Consider the following 22,704-nt stretch of genomic DNA (forward strand, 5'->3'; position numbering starts at 1 on the left):
GGCTGGGAAAGGCTGCCGGGAGGAAGTGATATTTTAAACAGCCTGGAAGATGACAAAGGGCTATCCAAGCAGAGTTGGAGAAATACCTTTCCAGGGATAGGGAACAACAGGTGATGAAGAATCCAGTTGAGAAGGAAGTTGAACTTTTTGAGAAACCAAACAAAACCTTGCCTAAAGAACTAGAAAGACGATGGGCACAAAATTAGGCCATAGAGGCAGGTGAGGGCCTCATCACCCGGGTTGCTGAGTTAATGATTTTGAACTTTTTTCTAAAGGTTTGGGCTAGGTTGGTGGCAGTAGATGCTAGGTACAGGCTAGAGTGTGTGGCAGTGGAAATCCAGGGCTATGGATGGATTTGAGAAATAATGAGGTGGCGACATTGAATGTGGGTGGTGTTTAAAAAAGAAAGTGGTTGGGCGCCTGGGTGGCTCAGGTGGTTAAGCGACTGCCTTCGGCTCAGGTCATGATCCTGGAGTCCCGGGATCGAGTCTCACATCGGGCTCCCCGCTCAGCGGGGAGTCTGCTTCTCCCTCTGACCCTCCCCCCTCTCATGCTCGCTCTCTCTCTCATTCTCTCTCTCAAATAAATAAATAAATAAAATCTTAAAAAAATAAGAAAGTGGTTATCCAGATGACACTCAAATTTCTGTCAGGAGAAATGGGGAATCAGGGCAAGATTAAGAGTTCAGCTGTGGACATATTGACCTTGATGTACCGGTGACAGAACTAAGTAGAGATGCCAGGAATGCCTTAAATATACATGTCAGGTCCAGGCTAAGAATGGCAGGTTGGGGTAGATGCATACATTTGGGCAGGCTTAGGGTGAGTGAAGCCAAGAGAGTGGCTGAAATCACCAAGGGAAAGAATTGAGAAGTTTGGAACCCAGGACGGAAACCTGAGAAATTTAGTATCTAAAGGTCAGGAGGAGAGGATGGAATCAGCAAAGAACACAAAGGGCGAGCAGCCAGGAAGGCAGGAGGAAAACCAGGTTTGGGCACAGAAGCCAAGAGAAGTGTTTTGTGAATAAGGGAATGCCCAACTTCATTGTCTGCTCCTGCTAGGTCAAGGGGGATAACTTGAACTTTTCCACTGAATGTACCAACGTGGGTGTTTTAGTGACTTTTGGGGGGCAGAATTTCTTAGTCCAATCACGTCATGATTTTAGCTGCTATGGAGGTAGTATTAGAAATTTATGATTGCTGTTCCAGGGCAGGGATGTAAAAACGTCACTGCTTCTGTAACAAGTTTGCATGTTTGCATTTATGAACAATCTGTATAGACTCTTCTACTGACATGTTTTTTGCTCAGGTACCAGATGGTTTGTTCTAAGTGTCTCAAATCTTGGGAAAATTGTTTTAAGGACTAACACAGAACTTCATCCCAGGGTTTATGGAATTAAGTAGTAAGAAAGTTCTAAAGAATTAGGCTCTCTGGGGACAAAACAAAATGCTGGAGCAGATGACCTGGAAATTCCCTACCGAGGTTCAATTGGATTAATACATGCAAAGCTCATAAAGTAGCACCTGCCACATAATCATCACTGTATAAATGATAGATGTTTTTAGGATTGAACTATATTGTTACCATAAAAGTTATTATATTCAAATCTAGGCTGCTAGGCAAATCTCTTAGTTTATCTATTCCTGATAGGAGCAATGTCAATTTGGTGCTCGGAACCACATAGATACTTTAAGTTGTCCGCCCTTAGGTAAAAGGATGAAAGCTATTAAAGTTAGTATCTAAATATGGTTTGAGCATTGCATTTCCCAGAGGATAAATTCAGAGCATGTGAAAGTCTGACAGGTTTCCATTTGTCAGTATCCTAAAACTACTTTCCCACCAAGATTAAAAGAATCGAAGTATGTCCAGGTCCGGAAAGGGTGTCAGCCCTAATTGGGGATAGACCCCAGTGACCTTGGTATGGTGGTCACAGCTGACTAAAGTGGGTGGATGTCAGGCCGGAGTGGAGTTGAGACATAAAGGTGCAGAGGGTGAGTGTGGATGGGAGGCAAGAGATGATAAGCAGAGGAAGATACAGAACCAGGTATGTATATTCTAAATTAGTTAGACCAGAACACTTTAAATGATAGGAAGGATCCTACAAAGAGGCTGAAGATACAGGAGAGAGGAGTGTAAGACTCCTATAAGGCAAGAAGGGTTGGGATACAGAGAACAGGTGGAGACACAGCCTTTTGACAGTTGTTGGAGGGCGCCTGGGTGGCTCAGTCGTTACGTCTGCCTTTGGCTTAGGGCATGATCCCAGGACCCTGGGATCAAGGCCCACGTCAGGCTCCCAGCTCAGCGGGAAGCCTGCTTCTCCCTCTCCCACTCCCCCTGCTTGTGTTCCCTCTCTCGTCGTGTCTCTCTGTCAAATAAATAAATAAAATCTTAAAAAAACAAAAAATAAAAAAAAAAAAAGTTCTGGTGTTGGAAAGTGTAGGCATTTCTTGTCCTGATGACTGATTCTCTGTGAAAAGCCCAGGTCATGAGCTGAGAATGAGGCAAAGACAGGAGGCTAGAGATTTTGGGGACAGGAGAACGCTTAAAATCATCAGAAGCTCTGAGTGGGAAAACTAGCTGCCTAAAGAGATGTAACAGAAGTAACAAGTGTTGCTCAGGAATGTGAACCTCAAGCAAACTGTTTAGCTTCTCTAAACCGTAGTTCTCTCATCTGTCAAACAGCCTGTTTCAGCCAGGCTCCTGACAACAAGAAACTGAGTTATTTCTGGGTGTAGCTACCAAGAGAAGACTCGGTGAAACCTGCTTTCTTCTTTTAGTGTTGCCGGTGGGACATTACCATGTAAGAGCTCAAAGTAATGTTAGTATCACAGCTTCAAACATCCAAGTTGTTCTTTCAAGTGTTTCTTTTTCTCCAGTGTTAATTTGACTAAATTGGTTATATTAAGTTATATAGCTAAGTAAAAATTCATGTAATGAACCTTAATACCACATTATATAATAATAGAGGAGCAGAGTGTTTTATTTTTACATAATCATTATTCAGTAAATATTGTTACATTGTGAAGTATTACGTTTTAATCGCCTTTTCAATAGAAAGGTTTTCTAAGGAAATGACTTGGAGCCTTTCACATTTATCAGATGCCTTTTCATTATTCTTTTCCATTTTTGCAATTCTGGATCCAAACTGCATGGCCCGTTTTGGCAGAAGAGCAGAGGTTGTTAAGCCAAGTTCCACTGCTGCAAGACGCAAAATTAGTTTTTCACCAATTCCACGGGGGAAAGTCAAGTTTGCCTTTTCCCAAACCGGTAGGGAATTTAGAAAGGAGACGACATTTTCATCCAGGAAAGGAAATCTAAAATAAATAGATATATATAATCACTATAAAAAACAAACAAACAAACCAATGTATTATGATTATTTCTTTTACACTTTATTCAATATTAAAATTTATCACATCCAATTAATTTTTGATGGTACTGTTTTTCTCAATTAAAAATATTCTGGTTATTTACAGAATTTTACAGCTAAAATTTAATCACATTAGCAAATATTTCATGTGACTAATTTTAATACATATGCTACAAAAGAAATTTTGCCTCAAAAACTAAATAAATTAGGCCTATGGTTAGAAATAATCTCAAATTGTTTCACAAGGTTTCTTTGGGGATGCCTTGGAAAACGAATACAGTCTTTTTTTTTTTTTTTAAGGTTTTATTTATTTCTCTGAGAGAGAGCCCGAATTGGGGGGTGGGGAGTAGGGGCGTGAGGACGGAGAAAGACAAGCCGACTCCCCGCCGAGCAGGGAGCCCGATGCGGGATGCGACCCCAGGACCCTGGGATCATGACCTGAGCCGAAGGCAGTCACTTAATGACTGAGCCACCCAGTGCCCCACAAGTACAGTCTTGACTCAATTATTCAATCTGTGTGCTCTTTATCATGTCAAAAGTAAATGAACTTTAGAGGTATGAAATCAATACAGAAGGGCTCTATAATCCTGAACTTGTGAAACATTTACTTATGGTAAAATTTTATGGTTTTCAAAACTGTTTAGGGGCACCTGGGTGGCTCAGTCAGTTGAGGGTCTGACTCTTGGTTTCAGCTCAGGTCACGCTCTCCCAGTCAGGAGATAGAGCCCCAGCTGGGCTCTGCGCTCGGCAGGGAGTCCGCATCCCCTCTTCCTCTGCCTTTCCCCCTGTTCGCACTCCTGCATCCTCTCTCTCTCTGAAATAAATAAAACTTAAAAAAAAAAAAAAATTGGGGTGCCTGGGCGGCATAGTCCGTTAAGTGTCTGATTCTTGGTTTTGGCTCAGGTCATGATTTCATGGTCAGTTGTGGGACTGAGCCCCGCATCAGGCTCCATGCTCAGCAGGGAGTCTGCTTGAGGATTCTCTCCCTCCCTCTTCCCCTCCTCCCACTCATGTGTGTGCCTGTGTGGGTGTGCGCATACTCTCTCTGAAATAAATAAATCTTAAAAAAAAATTGATTACCTTTAAGCCATTTAAATGGAGGCAAATGGTATTAACAGAACAAAGTACTGGATTTAAAAAAAATAACTTTCTGCCCTTTGGCTTCCCTAATTTCCTACAAAATCCTGGGTTTTGTTTAAAATACTTTAAAACTCTCCCTCCAATTCTTTAAATGCAGTACTGTTACAGTAGTGTTTCTGTTTTATTACATTTTATTCTAGCTCATGTAGAGAGACTGGAAAGGGTAAAGGCATTCGTTATGTGGAATACTTTGTAAAAATGAACTACAAAAACAAATTTATATATAAGATAATCTAATCAATGGAGCACTAGTATGTATGCCAAAATACATAATAAATTGATATTGGATCTAGCCACTATCGTGGTATTTGTTAAATCACAATTCTGTATTCGCTGTTTGAAACATTCTTCATATGCACTTTTACATGAGGGTATCATATGGGGCCTTTAGAATTAACTGCTTTTACTAAATAAAATAAATTTCCTTTTCTCTGACCTACCTGAAATAAAGGACTGAATTTCTCTCTCTCTCTCTCTCTCAAATACATACACCCTTCAAAAGGAAAACATTTTACAGTTTTCACATTGTGGTATGTAATATATGTAAATTATGTACGTATATTGTATATTTAGTAGATATAGAACTTCAACATTTTCTATATATACTGAAAAGCTGAAACAGTGAAGTGTTAGAGCAGTTATGTTATGATGTCCCAATCCTCACAAAGCTTATTTGGACTCCCTATTCTCACATGCTTGTACCCTTGTAATAAACTACCACTTAATAAATTAACCTAGTTGAACAAACTTCTGCTTTTTATAACTAAATAAAACATCTTTCTTTATCCTCGGTAATTTAAAAAGTGGTTCTCAAGCATTTGTTTATTACCCTCAGAAATATGTTGTAGGTAAAAATAAACCCCTAAGTTAAAAGAGAATATACACATGAAAGTGCCTTGATCTCTTTGAAAGAGTTAGGTAATCTGCAACATATGACCAAATTGAGTTCACAAAACATAGCAGAGGGGAATCCAGTCCTGGAACCACCACTGACATCAGTATGGATCTCTACATACAGAAATGTCCACAGTGACAAAGCCGGTGCCCTCTCACTGGAGAGGAAAGTGTGGGAGTAGGGCCTATGCTCTTACTGGGAGGAAAGCCAACATTTGAAACAAAACCCAACCCTTTATATACCTTCTCTCAGCATTCCATTACCTCCGTTTTACAGTCTTTTCCACTGTATCACGGAAAACAATCACGCCATTGTATTATCTTTGAAAATTACCAAAAAGACATTGCTTAGAGTATGAGTTCTGGAAAATAAGTGCTCCCCTGACCCCTCCCCAGCTTCCCCTCTGATGGACGGTGTTTGTAATATAAGGCCAAGATATTATTGTTGCTACTGTTATTCATTTCAACAGTCTCCAGAGAAAAGGAACCGAAAAAATCTCCTTTTACAGTCTAGTGTTTCTACAAAATTACTCACAGCACTTACGTAAGTAGAATTACCTTGCTTCTTTTCCGTGATCACCGATAACTCTGTCATCACGACCAAGGTTTCTAGAAGATATTCGTCCCAGTTCCATCTCAATTTCCTTATTTAATCCTTCCATTCCGTGTGTCTGAAAGCGGACACGATGGCGAGAATAACCTGCAAGTTGCTCATCAGCACCAATTCCAGTAAGAACTACCTGTAACGGTTTAAAGAAATCCATACTTCCAACATAAGATAATGACTAAAATAAAAGCAAAGCTTAAAAAGTTATCATCTCAAAAATAACATTTTCTGACAAAAACACAAGGCAAGTCATAAAGTAGTAAAAATATGCCCAATTTTTGTCTTATACATCACACTGCAGGTTAAATGCAATTAAAATATGCTCTTTTCTTGCAATCTAAATGCTAATAGCTTTAAAAGGTCAAAATGAGGTCTCAGAAATCTGAGTACAGTGTGTCTGCCGTGCCATACCTTTGCACTGCTCTGATAGGATTTCACTTCATCCTGGGTCACTAACCAACCAATTCCTCTAGAAGCAAACCAGACTGCACAGCCAATGCTATCATCCAACACTGTATCCAAGGGCTGAACCAAGTGGCATATTCGAGTTCTTCTTAATTCTTGCAGTTCCTCCAGAGAAACGTTAATTTCAATGAAATTCCAAATCCGGGAAGGGTTAGCAGCTTGTAGTTCCTTTAGTCCCATTCTGCCTGTGATACGATCTGGTACACTGAATTGTTTATCAGGACCATCATCATCACTACCAGCAGCATTATTTTTAGAGGATTCTTCAGAAGATATTTCACAACGACTTTTCTGTTTTTTCCTCTTTGTGTTAAAACCAGTTAATACGGTCTTTTCTTTAGTCATGAAAGCCACATTAAGAAGATCGATTGGTTCATCTAAAGGTATATGGCGGTCAGCAAGGGCTGCAATAACCATGGAATCGATACCCCCAGAAAACAGGATTGCAACGTTGGCTTTCCTATCACAAGTTTTCAAAGCCTCACTTGGTGTCAGGTTTTCATCCCTAAGTAAACACAAGACACGTCTCTTCACTGCGATACTCAGGACATCAATGAACTGCTGAACTACTTCCTTTGTGTGTCCATCAGTAAGAAAGACCTGAAGTGTTTCCCTTGTAGGAGGGACACTAGCAGTGTTACTGCAAGGAATCTCAAGGGGAGCTTGTGGTAACATCATATTTAAAGGAACAATAGGTTCTTTAAGATACAGTTTGGCTTCATTTGCTACCACTGATACAAATGCAGGCAAGTTTGCTGAAATCTGAGTCAGGCTATTAACACATTCTTTGATAACATTCTCCCCAGAAACAGATTTCCAAGGGTACAATTTTAAAACCACAGATTTGGAAATGGAAGCAGACTTGAGATCAATTCTGAAAATTCCAGATGCTGGAACTTCTTGCCACTGACTGCCCACTCCGGATGTCTGTACGCCAACTGAAGAGAGGCAGAAACTCTTGACCAAATTACTAAAATGCCAAAGCAGGCTACGGCGACCAAAAAAATCTCTACCAAACCATAGATGATGACTGGACGCTTGGTAATATATAAAAGACCAAGGACCTTGGACTTCTGAGAAGAGTGACAAAATATCAGCTTCATTCTTACAAGAGGAAAGGTAATTAAACATTATTTGAGTATCATTCTCTTCAGCTTCGACCTTTATGCCACTAAAGACTTCTCCATTCCACAGGAACACATCACCCCTTTCATGTTCCACAGGCTGGGCAGTCAAAACACCTCTCAAGTGAAGGACATGACCAGAAAATAAACACTGGTAGGTAACACTAGACTTTAACAACTGTTTACTACTATTGGGTCCTCGTCGGTTAAGATTATACAGTAAATCCTCTTTCAAATCTTTGTTGAAATGCTCAACAGAAAAGCTTACAGAACAACAAATGCCACACATTGTTGTGTGAAATCAAATTGACTATTTCTTGATTTTGGTCTTCTCTGAGTTTTCTATTTCTTGGTATTCTTTTTTCAGTTCATCCAGTATATCTGTGGGGGAGTGGAGAAGGAATATTAAGTAAAATGAAAATTCTTAGACCTTTCCCTGGTAATTCATAGAGCAACATAGGCTATTTACCAAGATCAAACCACCTGAGTATATGCACTGTGTTACAACAGGCTTCTAATGACAAATGTTTATCTTTTAGGAAATAATTTGTTTATCAAATGCTTATTTTGGCCCAAGCACTGGGCTATGGGCTAGCCCTTCTTGTTTAAGTCCCAAAAAACTTTGGAGGCTCAAAGTTATTCACTCAAAGTCACAAAGGGAGAAAGTGGTAGAGCAGTTCTCATACCTAGACCTGCCAAAAATTCTAAAGCACACATTAATAATTCTAACACAACTTACATATTTTTATTTTATTTTTACTGTAGACTCATCTTTGGAAGGCTGCCTTGAAAAAAAACCAAACCACAGCATTAATTTTACTTGATATACCACCATCCAAGCTTCAGATATATATTTAAACATTCAGATACAGAGAGTATAATTTAGGCACTACCATGAGTTTCTACAGAAAGCCTAGAAAAGACTTTTCATGCATTTCTATATAATACACCAAAAAAAAAAAAAAACTTACTTTTGCTTTCAGAAAGCATTTCTGTTCGGTCTGCAAGAAAGAATATGTTGCTGTTCTGTTGCTGCCTATATACTTTCTGCAAAACATAATTTAGGCTAATATCAGGATTTGATCTAAAAAGCATATGTCAAAACTCTGAACTCTTTTATTGTATATTCTTGAACTTCAATAACATATATTCAGAATACCTTAGCAAATACAGGTAAACAAAAGTCACCCATTATCTTACCATCTAGAAACTGCTACCATTAACACTGAGGTGAAATGTATTTTCTCTGCATATATCAACTATCAGTTTCCTTGAACATTACAGTTTATTTGATAAGTCCTCAAGTTTTAGACATTTAAGATATTACCAACTTTATAAATCAACCTTGCAATGAAGTTATTTGTAACTAAATCTTTGTTCACTCCCATGACTCATAAATATCAATTCCTATAAATGGAACTGGGTCAAAGTGCTACATAGTTTTAAGGCTTTGATACATTCTGCCAACTTGCCCTCTAGAAAGTTTGTATCAGTTGTGCCTTAAATTCTAAAATTCCAAAAGGGACAATATCATAAATGTTTAACCAACCTGTTACTTATCAAATGCTTTAAAGGGCTCAAAATCACTTCTTCCTGAACTTTAAAATGTAATTTTTGACAGTATAAGTACACATAAAGCAGTAGCTTGTTTATGAATACATTAATGCACATGGCATTAAATTTGGACGATTTGTGTAAAAAAATTTGGGGGGGAAGCAATTTACCTTTTGTTTTTTCAACAATTATCCACATTCACTTAAAGGCATAGTTTCCTTTATTTATAGGTTATTTATTTCAAATGAAAACACCAAATTCAAGTATAAGTCAATACCATTAGTGATTAAAGACCCAAGATAACCATTGTATAATTAGTATCATTTGGTTCAAAGGTAGTGCAAATTGCATAGGATGGGGAAAAAAATATTATCAACTATAATTAATGTATAGATATCCACTATGTGTATAAAATCTTGGACACTTTTCACTTTTGCAATGGAACTAAAAAAGATGCTGAAGTTTTGCAAATTTTAATGTAAATATAAATCTTATATATAATTCTTTTAACTTCAGTATATAGTTAATAAGATATAATCAAACCTTCCCACATACAATTCAGAATTATCCTAATAACTCACCCTGTTCTTCTTCAGGTTAGAAAGTTCATCCACAACAATTTTTTGTTCTTTAATCTAAGGAAATAAAGAAAACTTCTTAAATCAGAGGCTAGCAAAGTATGCTGGATCGAGGGCCTTTTAAAATTAGAGAGATAGGATAAGGGGCTATAATTTACTGGTTGCCCAAACGGGCAGTCTGTGAATACAAAGATTCTTTTTGAACAGCAGTGTGTGGGGGTGCAGCTGGGGGAAAGTTGGAAGAGGAAACAGTGATTACACTTGACAGGTGTTAAAAAGCCCATTGAACCCAGATAAGGGGTTTGGGGTTGGTAACCGGCATTCATGTAAAGACCACAGTTACTAAACAAAGTCTGTGCCTTTTATTTAACATAGACAATATGCACCAAAAGTAGTATCAGTTTTCAGTGATTTATGTTTTTGCTTTTTTTTTTAATAGCACATCATGAAATATCAATGCTTTTCATGATTTATGTACTGAATGGTGTAGCCACACGTTCAGAACAAGTAAGTAGTATAAATGCCCTACCTGGGGCAGTAAGGCGTATTACTTTCCATCTTGGCTTTATTCTTCTTTACGTTTCAAAGAGTAGAATGGTGCTGGCACTGTTGGAACTATGCCTCACTTTTTATTAGCAGGGTAGAGCACAAGGCACAACTAAGTGGAAGTGAAATTTCTAACTCGTTTCAGTAAAGGCAGTTATGTTGTGAACATGATATTGTGTCACCAGTATCTCTAAAAGCAGGATTTATAATCTCTGTCCTACCTCACACACCTCAGAGATCTGTCATCCATCAGTATAAATGGCTTGCTATGGTAGTAATTGGAGTGGGCTATATGTAATTTGAAAATTCACTACCCATAGGTGTGTACACTTCTGTCTCTCCAGTCAATGTAGTAATTGGCTAGATTTGAACTGAATTCCAAGACCAAATTTGTATAACCTCCTTCAGACTTGTGTTTGAAAAGTGCATCCCCATTCATTTTAGAAATAGCAGGTATACATTTCACTTACTTTAAACAAGGAAACTGATACAGAGGGATCAGAGACTTGCTTGAGATGTCACTGTTAGTTTGGGACAGAACTAAACTAAAATCTAGGACATCTAATACCTGAAGGCTATAACCATTCCCATCTCCAGTATATTTTGAAAGGTTTTGTCTGTTTATGGCAGTTAAGTTGTACATTGCTCCGTTCCCTCCCCCCTGCCTTTTTGGATAGAACAGTGACAATCAGACACATATTTTAGGATCACTGCTCTGCCTAAAGTGGAGAACAGATTGGAAGAAGGTAAGGATGGATGAAGGAGTGACCGGTTAGGAAACTTATGCAGGGTTCCCGATGGTAGATGAAGATGGCTGGTTTCGGATGGTGTGTGTACACTGTGACAACGGGATTTATCTGAAAGGAGCTTCAGAAGTAGAACTGGTAGGTCTTCGTGATGGACGTCAAGGATAGCTCCCAGGTTATTGGCACAGACAAGTGAATGGATGGTGGTGGCATTTTCTGAGATGGAAAACACCACAATAGACCTGGAGTAGAAGGTACTTCTAACAGTTTAAAAAGAGTAGGGAGAAAAGATCCCAACCAAACTTCTGTACCACTACCATCTGGGTCTAATCTTGGGGTAAATTTCATGGTCTCCCTTTAACTCTAGCTGCCAAATGCTAAGACTAAAAGGAGCAAAGCAGCAGGGCAAAGCCTAGGCTGGGCCATGTGGCGCGGGGGACCTTCTGCGGAGACGAGCGGAGCCAAGTCCGAACTTTCGCGCCTCGTTCCACACTCACCTTGCTGCTAAGATCCTCCTTGTGTAGCGTCGGGTGGTCTACAGAGAACAGCCCGGCGCTGTCCTCGGGCCGCGACCCCCTGCTGGGCATCTCCACCGAGCTCGTAGAACTCAAATTTCACCACCCCTCACTTGAGCCCAATACCTTCCAGTCCTCAGCCACAGCGCGTGCGCGCTCCCCGTGGCCCCACCCTCTCCCTTTCTCTTTCCTGTCAGTCTTACCAATAGCGGCTGCGCATTCACTGGAACGCCTGCGCAATCGGATGTATCTTGGGAGGAGTTGTGCGCGTGCGCACAGATGCTTAGTGAGCGCGTGATCCTGGTTGTGAAATCAGAGAGGTTTCCGAATGGTCCCCTAGCGGATCCAACGTGGAAACGCTTTTGTGGTCTCCTTACTGCCTGGAATCCAGTGGATTGTGCGTTATATGCGCCCTCCAGTGGTAAATATAAAGAATAGAAGCGGGGTAAAAAATACCACTTAATTATCTAGGCAAGGAAGGATATGAAACTAGCCATTGATTTAAGAGATACATTGTTGATAACGGAATTGTACAGACTTGGTAAAATTTTTGTTAACTTCTGATTAGGGCTAAAAGATAAAATACAGGATGTCCAGTTAAATGTAAATTTCAGATAAATGAATAAATTTTTAATGTAAGTATGTTCCATGCTTTATTTACAATATCTCACTCCTATGAGAAAAAAATTATCCAAACCTTGTAAACAAAGAGATTACTGGGTGTTGTTTTATCCCTTTTCTGGACCTGACTTTCTATTGACTGGGCTATTTTACAATTCTATAGGAGCATAGGTTAACTTGTAGATTTTTGTGTGGTAGAGATGCAAATAATTTCTATCTGGTAGGCCAGATAATGCCACAGGTTGTGATTTATTGTTCAGTTCTGTATCTAACTCTGCAATTCTAATGATTTCTTTTTTTTAAGATTTTATTTATTTATTTGAGAGAGAGAATGAGAGATAGAGAGCACAAGAGGGAAGAGGGTCAGAGGGAGAAGCAGACTCTCTGCCGAGCAGGGAGCCCAATGTGGGACTCGATCCCGGGACTCCAGGATCATGACCTGAGCCGAAGGCAGTCGCTTAACCAACTCAGCCACCCAGGCGCCCCTAATGATTTCTTTATTGGTATATATTTAGTTTCTCATAAACTGTTCGGTTTTGACATCTGTTCCTTCATTAATTAATGGATTGAATAAAACTTTGACATAGGTTCATATTATACTTGTGTGAGAGATGTGATTTTGTGTATGCTATCCTGCCCTATACTTCAGCATAGGAACTCGTAAGGTTCCATGGAGGTGCCAACTGATGTGTACTCAACCGATGGTGCCAAATTGTATGGCTAAGGAAGTGCACCTCAGGGTTGCTTAAGCCCAGGCATATATTTTATTGGCTCTTGGAGTAAATCCAAAAGTGGTTATAGAACTAAGTTTACTGTCTGTTTCTCGTTTTTTACTCATTTTTAAAAATTTTGTTTTTGTTTCTAATTTTGCATGCCTGATAAATTATTATACATTACTAGCAACAATGATTGGAATTTGGTTTTATGGTATATCCATTTGATGATACCTATTGGATGATGGAGATCTAGTCTCTATTAGAAGAGAAATGAAAGAGAATCCAGTTTTTTGGTCTTTTTGTTTGTCCTTTGTGAGCTCAAATTAATTAAGAACTTTGTGTCCACTGGGGGGGAGAACTGATTTTTGAGTTCTGGGCCAGTGAATTTTTGTATTTCTGTTGTACTTTCAACCAGTGATTGAGATGTAAAACTGAAGATATAAGCTCTCTATGCGTCCATGTGACTATAATTTAAAATAGCCTTTATATGTTGCTGTCTGAGTGTAAAGGGTTTTCATACTTCTGGAGGGTATTAATAAATTCCATTATAATGTCTCTTAAATTAAAGAACTTCTGATTGGTCTATAGACATAAATGTGCCCTTGCATAAGTCCCCAAAATTTTAAAAAGCCCCAAATCTCTAATACTTAATATGTGCTGGTCTTTTAAGAAAAATATTTCTTCTTACAAAAACTGCTAGCTTACATACATTTGAAGAATACAAATTTATATAATTAAGATGAGCCTTTGGAGAAATCAGGTTAGATTAATAATTTTGGTTTAAGAAAGAAAAAAACAGTTATTATGTCTTTGCACTGATTTGTCAATGTTAAGTAAAATACAGATGTATGTTTTTTTTAATGACATTTAGATTTGCCTTCTCATGAAGAGATTAGGTAATCCGAATTTCCTAAGCTTCTTATATTGGTTTACTGATTAAATAAGCTAGCATTACTGCTATAAAATAATGCAAGTTTATGAAAAATGTAAATTTCTGTCAACTAAAATGAAATAATTATTCAGACAGACTTTTTCTATCAACAGTAATTATGTTCTGTATCATGTAAGTTTATGCATAACTCCAAAAGCCTTAGGTAACTTGAAATCCTGAGGTAATAAATTGGGTTAATTAATGATTAATCATTACATCAGTAGATAATTTATTTTTAAAAGTTGAATACAGAAACACTGATTGATAGAAGCATAATTTTAATATTATATACTTTTGCTTGTTTTTATATACTGTAGAATGGCTGTCCTTTGGGTCATTTTTTTTAAAGGTTTTATTATTTTTATTTTTTTAAGATTTTGTTTATTTGTCAGAGAGAAAGAGAGAGCGCACAATCAGGGGGAGCAGCAGAGGGAGAAGCAGGCTCCCTGCTGAGCAGGAAGCCCGATGTGGGGTTCAATCCCAGGACCCTAAGGCCATGACGTGAGCTGAAGGCAGACGCTTAACCTACTCAGCCACCCAGGCGTCCCAACCTTTAGGGTTTAATACAGTTGAACTGATGGGAACCTAGGAACACACCTCTCCTGACACATGGGATATTATTTTAATTCTGGTAGGAACCTAGGAACTCACCTCTCCTGACACATGGGATGTTGTTTTAATTCATGCTTGGAGGCAAAGTTGAGGCTCTTTTCTATTAAGCTGGAGACTGAGCTTCCCAGTATATTGGTCTTCTTTGTATTCCACCTTCTATGGCAGTGGCTGGCAGAGTGGGAGTTCTGGTTCAGGTTTGAGCTGACTCTTTGACCTACAATTGTTTCCATACTGAGTAGTCAGAGATACTGCTGGCCGGTCTACAGCTGCTTACCCCCTTTGAGTGGTGGGTTGTTGCTTATGGCTGTGCTTGGCTTGGATATTTTTTTTTTTTTTTTTTTTAAATTCCTGGGGGCCTTAAGATGACACACTACTAAACAAAGTAGTGATAATCATATTTGTTTTCAAAGTTCTTTCACATTTTATCTTATTTTTCATATATATCCAATTGCTTCTATTTCCTCCCTCAACTGCTCTAGGTCCTACACTGCTTAAAGTCACATTTTGGAGTTACCTGTATCATTTGTCTTGCCTGACTGGTTCAGGACTGACCATCTGCAGCTCACCATAAACTAGCTAGGCTCTTCTTCCTTCTTTCATTTAAGTCCATTGCTGTCATGTATCCTACTTAGTAAGATAATTTCATGTTTATTAATGCTATTATACTCTTCCTCTGATGCTACATTCTTAATATATTTCATTTTGTTTAACAATACATAATTTACTGTTGGCCATTTTATAAAAGCATAAGGTATTATTACCCTGCCTTCCAAGGTTTTGAATGAGTAGTTCCACAACCACTGTCTTCCCTTGCTTTCTTGGTATATCGCAACACACAATTGTTTCTAGCCACATAAGTCTCCTTTCTGTCTCCCAAATGAGGTGTGGAATAGTGCTGCGGTTCCCACATACCAGTTAGTAGGTGGGTGCCCTTCCAACTATGTAAAATCATCTGAAAATTTTGTTCATAGACATACAGAATTCTCAGTCCTTTCCCCAGATTTACTGGATCAAATCTTTGGGACTGGGATATGGCTATTTGCTGCATAACAGTGTTTACCATTTACCCTATAACCAAAATGGCTGGGCTTGAATTTAGGCTTATATTTATTAGATGTGTGACTTTGGGTAAGTCATTAACATCTCAAGCCCCAGTTTCCTAATGTGTAGAATGGGAGTAATAATAGTGCCTAACTCAAAGGGTTGTTATGAAGATTGAATGAGTTAGTGTTTGTCAGGTGTTTATAATAGTTTCAGGCACATAGTAAGCACTATCTAAGTGTGTGTTAAAAAGATAAGTTAGAAGTTCCCCCAGATGAATTTGACGTAAGCAGTGTTTATGAACCAATGGAACCAAAAGAGCAGGCTCCCAAATGCTTGGCCTGTTTCTCATTGAAGGTAATGTCCTCTCTTCTACTTCCAGTGATTCTCAACAGGGCTAAGGCTGAAGGCATTTTTGGTTATCTTGGTGGTCACAATAAATGGATGGTTCTGTTAACTCTGATGAGGTAGGACTAATTGGAAGCCAGTTAAAAGGAGACAGACTTTTAAGAAGCCTAGACAGCAGGCTAAAGGGTGGTCTTAGCAAGGAGACAATACTGGAAATTGCATGGGGTGGGATTTTGGCCAGACTCTAAATAACAAAGAGGTAAAATCAAGGGAGAGGTAATATTGTAATCTAAGTAGGTGATTTGCATCAGTAATTCTGTCAGAATGTGACAAGGCCTGAAATAGTGGACTGGTGTTTATAAGCAGGGCTCTAGTATCTGGAAGGGGGACCACTGGGTCTTATCATACAGGCATTGGGGGGAGGATACAGTGTCTTATAGAGAAGTACACCAGCCTAATCTTGGTCACTTAAGGGAAATGGCTGAGTCTCCAAGCACTGGGCTGGAGATGAGTAAACCCTTTCAACTAGAGAGACGATTGGTTCTGCAACTTAATTTCAGCTATGGAATGTGGAGATTGGGCACTCTTGGCTCCTACAGCCAGCATCACTTTGGAGCTCTTGTGTAGGACAGGGACTAGAGTAAGACAAACGAGACACCTAGGGGCAAAATTTAAGGATGCATGCACTCTCAGGTACTGCAATGAGTGCCTCTTTAGATTTTCCACCCTAGGTATCTCATACATCTCATTCTAGGTGGGCCTGGCTCTTGTACCAACTGGATTGAATATTTCATTATTGGTGGTACTGTCTTACAATGTAGGGCTCAGTGTGGCTTGTGAATGACAGCAGTGGAAGATGCTTTTTATGATGCCCATGCATCTTTCCATCTCTGACAGTTAAGAAAAAGGTTGATTAAAATTATCTTAGCTTCTTGCATAACTTCTGTGATATGTTCACTTGATTCTCAAGACTAAGGATATGCTTAAAAAGTTTTGTTCTACGTTACTGAAGAAGCAAGGTTAAACATAATCATCTCTGTGAGGTAGATTACAGTGAATGGCTAAGTCAATTGAATAAAGTTATGAAATGTTTAGTATCTGGAGAGTTTTAAAATGATTAGGCATTTACTGTTACCAAACTTGCATTTAGGTGCTTTTAAAACATGCAGAAATGCGTCCATCTGAGTGAATCAATAGGAACAAATAAAGTCTAAATGATGTATTAGTAATATATATTTATATATTTGGATAATGTTTCTTTATAGAATGCCCTCCTTATAATGCAGAGCTGGGTATTTTTACCCTGGTTCTGATTGTTAGCTATAATAAAGTTTTACAAAGCTGTTACTCAAAATTTGTTTATGGTAACAATGTAACTCTACCTTGGTGTCTTAAGTTTTTTTTTCTTTCTTTGTGAAGCAACTACCAGGAAAATTCTATTTGTGTTATCACAGTGTAAGCAAGCAAACAAGTTAGTTCAATTTATAAGTTAGTTTGCTTGTAGGGGCTGTTGTTTTAGTATTAAAAGCATTGCTATGCTGTGGTTATTGGCTTGCCCTAGTAAAACAAAACAAAACAAAACAATACATGGATATGTGTCCATAGCTTCCAATGGTTTTATAGTGGAAGTTGAGTATGCAAGGCTGAGATTAATTTCTGGATGACTAAAGCCGTACTTACTGCTGATTTACTGTTGTCATCGATGTGGCTGCCACTGCAGCTGGGCCTGTGTAATTGAGGCCTCTTGAAAGAAGGGGCAGAGGATGGCTTTTGCAGAAGAAAGAATTTATATAAGGGACAGGGGAAGAGGGAGTTGGTGAGAGAATATGGAGGAAGTTGGGCAGTTAGAATTTAGGAGACTGGTGTTCAGTGAACAGATATTATGATCATACCACTGCTACTAATATTTGAATTAACTGTAATTTTACTTAAGAGTTAAGTAAATGAAGACAAAATATAACTAGGTAGAGTTACCTATGAATATAAACCTATAAAGGAGCTTTAGCTTTTTTCTACAAGTTACATGGTTTAATTAAAGTGTTTAGTTCAACTAAAGAAAATTTTTATCAAGGCATGACAATTTCTTTTTTTGTTGTTGTTTACTTCCTTTTTTTGTAGTTTCAAGTTTTTATTTAAATTCCAGTCAGTGGGGTGCCTGGGTGGCTCAGTCAGTTAAGTGTCTGATTTTGGCTCAGGTCATTATCTCGGAGTCCTGGGATCGAGCCCCTCTTGGGGCTCTGTGCTCAGCAGGGAGTATGTTTGTCCCTCTCCCTCTCCTTCTGCCCCTCCCCCTACTCATGCTCACTCTTTCCCTCAAATAAGTTAAACCTTTAAAAAAGATAAATTCCAGTTAGTTAACATATAGTGTAATATTAGTTTCAGGAGTACAATTTAGTGATTTATCACTTACATATAATACCCAGTGCTCATCTCAAGTGCCCTCCTTAATACCCAACACCCATTTAACCCATCCCCCACCCACCTCCCCTCCAGCAACCCTCAGTTTGTTCTATGTAGTTAAGAAGCTTATGTTATGGTTTACTTCTCCCCCCACCAATATTCATCTGTTTCGATTCTTAAATTCCACATATGGATGAAATCATATGGTATTTGTCTTTCTCTGATTGACTTATTTTGCTTAGCATAATACACTCTAGCTCCATCCATGTTGTTGCAAACAGCAAGATTTAATTCTTTTTTTATGGCTCAGTAATTTTCCAACACACACACACACGCACACACACACACACACACACACACACACACACACACACCACCTCTTCTTTATCCATTCATCAGTCCTTAGACATTTGGGCTCTTTCCATGATTTGGCTATTGTTGGTAATGCTGCTATAAACATTGGGGTGCATGTATCTCTTCAAATCAGTATTTTTGTATCTGGGTAAATACCTAATAATGCAATTGCTGGATCAAAGGGTAGTTCTATTTTTAACTTTTTGAAGAACCTCCATACTGTTTTCCACAATGGCTGCACCAGTTTGCATTCCTACCAACAGTGTAAGAGGGTTCCCCTTTCTCCATATCCTTGCCAACATCTGTTGTTTCCTGTTGTCAATTTTGGCTATCCTGACAGGTGTGAGGTGATATCTCATTGTAGTTTTGATTTGTATTTCCCTGATGTTGAGTGATGTTGAGCATCTTTTCATCTGTCTGTTAGCCATCTGGATGTCTTCCTTGGAAAAATGGCTATTCATATCTTCTGCCCATTTCTTAACTGAATTATTTATTTTTTCAGTGTTGAGTTTGGGAAGTTCTTTATAGATTTTGGATAGTAACCCTTTATCACATATGTCATTTGCAAATATCTTCTCCCATCCCATCGGTTGCCTTTTAGTTTTGTTAATTGTTTCCTTGTGCAGAAGCTTTTTATCTTGATGAAGTCCCAATAGTTCACTTTTTCTTTTGTTCCCTTGCCTCTGCAGATACATCTAGTAAGAAGTTGCTACTGAGGTCAGAGAGCTTGTTGCCTGTGTTCTTCTCTAGGATTTTGATGGTTTCCTGTCTCACATTTAAGTCTTTCAACCATTTGGAATTTATTTTTGTGTATGGTGAAAGAAAGTGGTCCAGTTTCATTCTTTTGCATGTTGCTGTCCAATTTTTCCAATACCATTTGTTGAAGAGACTTTTTTCCATTGGATATTCTTTCCTGCTTTGTTAAAGATTAGTTGACCATAAAACTATGGGTCCATTTCTGGGTTCTCTATTCTGTTCCATTGATTTATGTGTCTGTTTTGGTGCCAGTACCATACTGTCTTGATCATTACACCTTTAAAATATAGCTTGAAGTCCAGAATCGTGATGCCTCCAGCTTTGCTTTTCTTTTTCAAGGTTGCTTTGGTACTCAGGGCCTTTTGTAGTTCCATACAAATTTTAGGATTGTTCTAGCTCTGTGAAAAATGCTATTGGTATTTTGATAGGGATTGTATTAAATGTGTAGATTGCTTTGGGTAGTATAGACATTTTAACACTATTTGTTCTTCTAATCCATGAACATGGAATGTTTTTCCATTTTTTTGTGTCATCTTCAATTTCTGTTTTAAGTGTTCTAGTTTTCAGAGCACAGATCTTTTTACCTCTACTTAGGTTTATTCCTAGGTAACTTTTGGTTTTTAGTACAATTGTAAGTGGGATTGATTCATTGATTTCTCTTTCTGAAGCTTCATTATTACTGTACAGAAATGCAACAGATTTTGTATGTTGATTTTGCTAAATTCATGTATCAGTTCTAGCAATTTTTTTGGTGGAGTCTTTTGGGTTTTCTATATATGGTAGCATGTCATCTGCAAATAGTGAAAGTTTGACTTCTTCCTTGCTGATTTGGATGCCTTTTATTTCTTTTTGTTTGACTGCTGAGGCTTGGCCTTACAGTATTATGTTAAATAACAGTGGTGAGAGTGCACATCCCTTTCTTGTTCTTGAATGTAGAGCAAAAACTCTCAGTTTTTCCCCATTGAGGATGATATTAGCTGTGGGTCTTTTGTATATGGCCTTTATGATGTTGAGGTATATTCCCTTTATCCCTACTTTGTTGAGAGTTTTTATCAAGAGGATGCTTTTCTTTGCCAAATGCTTTTCCTGCATCTATTGAGAGGATTATATAGTTCTTTTTTAATTATTATTATGTTATGTTAATCACCATACATTACATCATTAGTTTTTGATGTAGTGTTCCATGATTCATTGTTTGTGCATAACACCCAGTGCTCCATGCAGAACGTGCCCTCCTTAATACCCACCACCAGGCCAACCCATCCCCCCGCCCCCCTCCCCTCTAGAACCCTCAGTTTGTTTTTCAGAGTCCATAGTCTCTCATGGTTCGTCTCCCCCTCCGATTTCCCCCCTTCATTCTTCCCCTCCTGCTATCTTCTTCTTCTTCTTTAACATAAAATGTGTTATTTAGTTTTTATCTTATCTTTTATTAATGTGGTGTATCACATTGATTGATTTGTGAGTATTGAACCACCCTTGCAAGCCAGGAATAATTCCCACTTGGTCATGGGGAATGATTCTTTTAATGTATTGTTGGATTCAATTTACTGGTATTTTGTTGAGAATTTTTACATCCATGTTCATCAGGGATATTGGCCTGTAGTTGTCTTTTTTTAGTGGGGTATTTGTCTGGTTTTGGAATCAAATCAAGGTAATGCTGGCCTCAGAATGCGTTTAGAAATTTTCCTTTGATTTCTATTTTTCTGGAAGAGTTTGAGAAGAATAGGTATTAACTCTTCTTTAAATGTCTGGTAGAATTCCCCTGTGAAGCCCTGGCCCTGGACTTTTCTTGGGAGATTGTTGATCACATATTCAATTTCTTTGCTGGTTATCGGTCTGTTCAAGTTTTCTATTTCTTCCTGTTTCACTTTTGGTAGTTTGTGTGTTTCTAGGAATTTATCCATTCATTCCAAGTTGCCCAATTTGTTGGCATGTGCCCATGTAGTGTTTGTTGTGATCTCTCCTCTCTCATTCATGATTTTATTTATTTGGGTCCTTTCTCTTTTCTTTTTGATAAGTCTAAGAAATTTTATTAATTTTTTCAAAGAACCAGCTCCTGGCTTCATTGATATGTTCTACTGTTTTTTGTTTGTTTGTTTCTATATCATTTATGTCTGTTCTAATCTTCATTATTTCCATTTTTCTGCTGGTTTTAGGCTTTATTTGCTATTCTTTTTTTAGCTGCTTTAGGTGTAAGGTTAGGCTGTGTATTTGAGATTTTTCTTGCTGCTTGAGGTAGTCCTGTATTGCTATATACTTCCCTCTTATGACTGCTTTTGTTGCATCCCAAAGGTTTTGGACCACTGTGTTTTCATTTTCATTTCTTTCCATGTATTTTTTATTTCTGCTTTAATTTCCTGGTTGCCCTTTCATTCTTTACTAGGATGTTCTTTAACCACCATGTATTTGGGATCTTTCCAAATTTTTTCTTTTGGTTGACTTCAAGTTTCATAGCATTGTGGTCAGAAAATATGCATGCTATGATCTCAATCTTTTTGTACTTGTTGAGGCCTGATTTGTGACCCAATATGTGATCTATTCAGGAGAATGTCCCATGTACATTTGAAAAGACTATGTATTCTGCTTTAAGAGGAAATATTCTGAATATATCTGTAAAGTCCGTTTGGTCCAGTGTGTCATTCAAAGCCATTGTTTTCTCGTTGATTTCTGCTTAGATGATCTGTCCATTGATGTAAGTGGGGTGAAAGTCCCCTACTATTATTGTATTATTATCAATGAGTTCCTTTATGTTTGTTATTTTTTTAAGATTTTATTTATTTGAGAGAGAGAGAATGAGAGATAGAGAGCATGAGAGGGAAGAGAGTCAGAGGGAGAAGCAGGCTCCCTGCTGAGCAGGGAGCCCCATGTGGGACTTGATCCCGGGACTCCAGGATCATGACCTGAGCCGAAGGCAGTCGCTTAACCAACTGAGCCACCCAGGTGCCCTGTTATATTTTAATATATTTGGGTGCACAAATATTTATAATCACTAGAGTTTCTTGTTGGATAGATCCCTTTATTTATAATATAATCATCTCTTCATCTCTTGTTACAGTCTGGTTTAAAATCTAGTTTGTCTGATATAGATATTGTTACTCTGGCTTTCTTTTTACATCCATTTGCATGATAAATGGTTCTCCATCCCCTCAATTTCGATCTCAGGTGTCTTTAGATGTCTTTAGGTCTAAAACGAGTCTCTTGTAGGTAGCATATAGACGGGTCTTGTGTTTTTATCCATTCTGATGCCCTGTGTCTTTTGATTGGAGCATTTAGCCCATTTACATCCAGAGTAATTATTGATAGATATGAATTTAGTGTCATTTTATTACTTGTTTTGTTGTTTCTGGAGATTTTCTCTGTTCCAGTCTTTGTCACTTTTGTTCTTTC

General features: G+C 38.3%; 2 protein-coding genes across 2 annotated transcripts; both read right to left on the reverse strand.

Moving 5' to 3' along the window:
* Positions 1 to 2,958: 2,958 nt before the first annotated feature.
* Positions 2,959 to 7,888, reverse strand: ASNSD1 (asparagine synthetase domain containing 1). Its single transcript, XM_025848743.2, has 3 exons — positions 6,422 to 7,888; positions 5,962 to 6,143; positions 2,959 to 3,313 (listed from the first exon to the last, which is right to left on the reverse strand). The coding sequence occupies exons 1-3, from the start codon at positions 7,886 to 7,888 to the stop codon at positions 3,028 to 3,030; spliced, it is 1,935 nt and encodes a 644-aa protein (XP_025704528.1). The 3' UTR covers positions 2,959 to 3,027.
* ASDURF (ASNSD1 upstream open reading frame) lies at positions 7,843 to 11,699 on the reverse strand. Its single transcript, XM_025848747.2, has 4 exons — positions 11,521 to 11,699; positions 9,735 to 9,788; positions 8,571 to 8,646; positions 7,843 to 7,980 (listed from the first exon to the last, which is right to left on the reverse strand). The coding sequence occupies exons 1-4, from the start codon at positions 11,608 to 11,610 to the stop codon at positions 7,910 to 7,912; spliced, it is 291 nt and encodes a 96-aa protein (XP_025704532.1). The 5' UTR covers positions 11,611 to 11,699; the 3' UTR covers positions 7,843 to 7,909.
* Between the last annotated feature and the right edge of the window lie 11,005 nt (positions 11,700 to 22,704).

This window comes from Callorhinus ursinus, unplaced genomic scaffold, assembly GCF_003265705.2.
Source record: "Callorhinus ursinus isolate GAN/ISIS: 27379988/994484 unplaced genomic scaffold, GSC_fseal_2.0 scaffold2, whole genome shotgun sequence".
In the NCBI taxonomy this organism is placed as follows: Eukaryota; Metazoa; Chordata; class Mammalia; order Carnivora; family Otariidae; genus Callorhinus; species Callorhinus ursinus.

Bases quoted from the DNA above. Each gene is read 5' to 3' on its own strand.
- ASNSD1 (XM_025848743.2), bottom strand. From the start codon at position 7,888: ATGTGTGGCATTTGTTGTTCTGTAAGCTTTTCTGTTGAGCATTTCAAC. The intron at 6,144-6,421 runs GTATGGCACGGC...AAACCGTTACAG, and splicing joins CCTATCAGAGCAGTGCAAAG to GTAGTTCTTACTGGAATTGG. The intron at 3,314-5,961 runs GTAATTCTACTT...TATTTATTTTAG, and splicing joins GATCACGGAAAAGAAGCAAG to ATTTCCTTTCCTGGATGAAA.
- ASDURF (XM_025848747.2), bottom strand. From the start codon at position 11,610: ATGCCCAGCAGGGGGTCGCGGCCCGAGGACAGCGCCGGGCTGTTCTCT. The intron at 9,789-11,520 runs GTGAGTGTGGAA...TTATTTCCTTAG, and splicing joins AGGAGGATCTTAGCAGCAAG to ATTAAAGAACAAAAAATTGT. The intron at 7,981-8,570 runs GTAAGTTTTTTT...ACTCCCCCACAG, and splicing joins AATGCTTTCTGAAAGCAAAA to ATATACTGGATGAACTGAAA.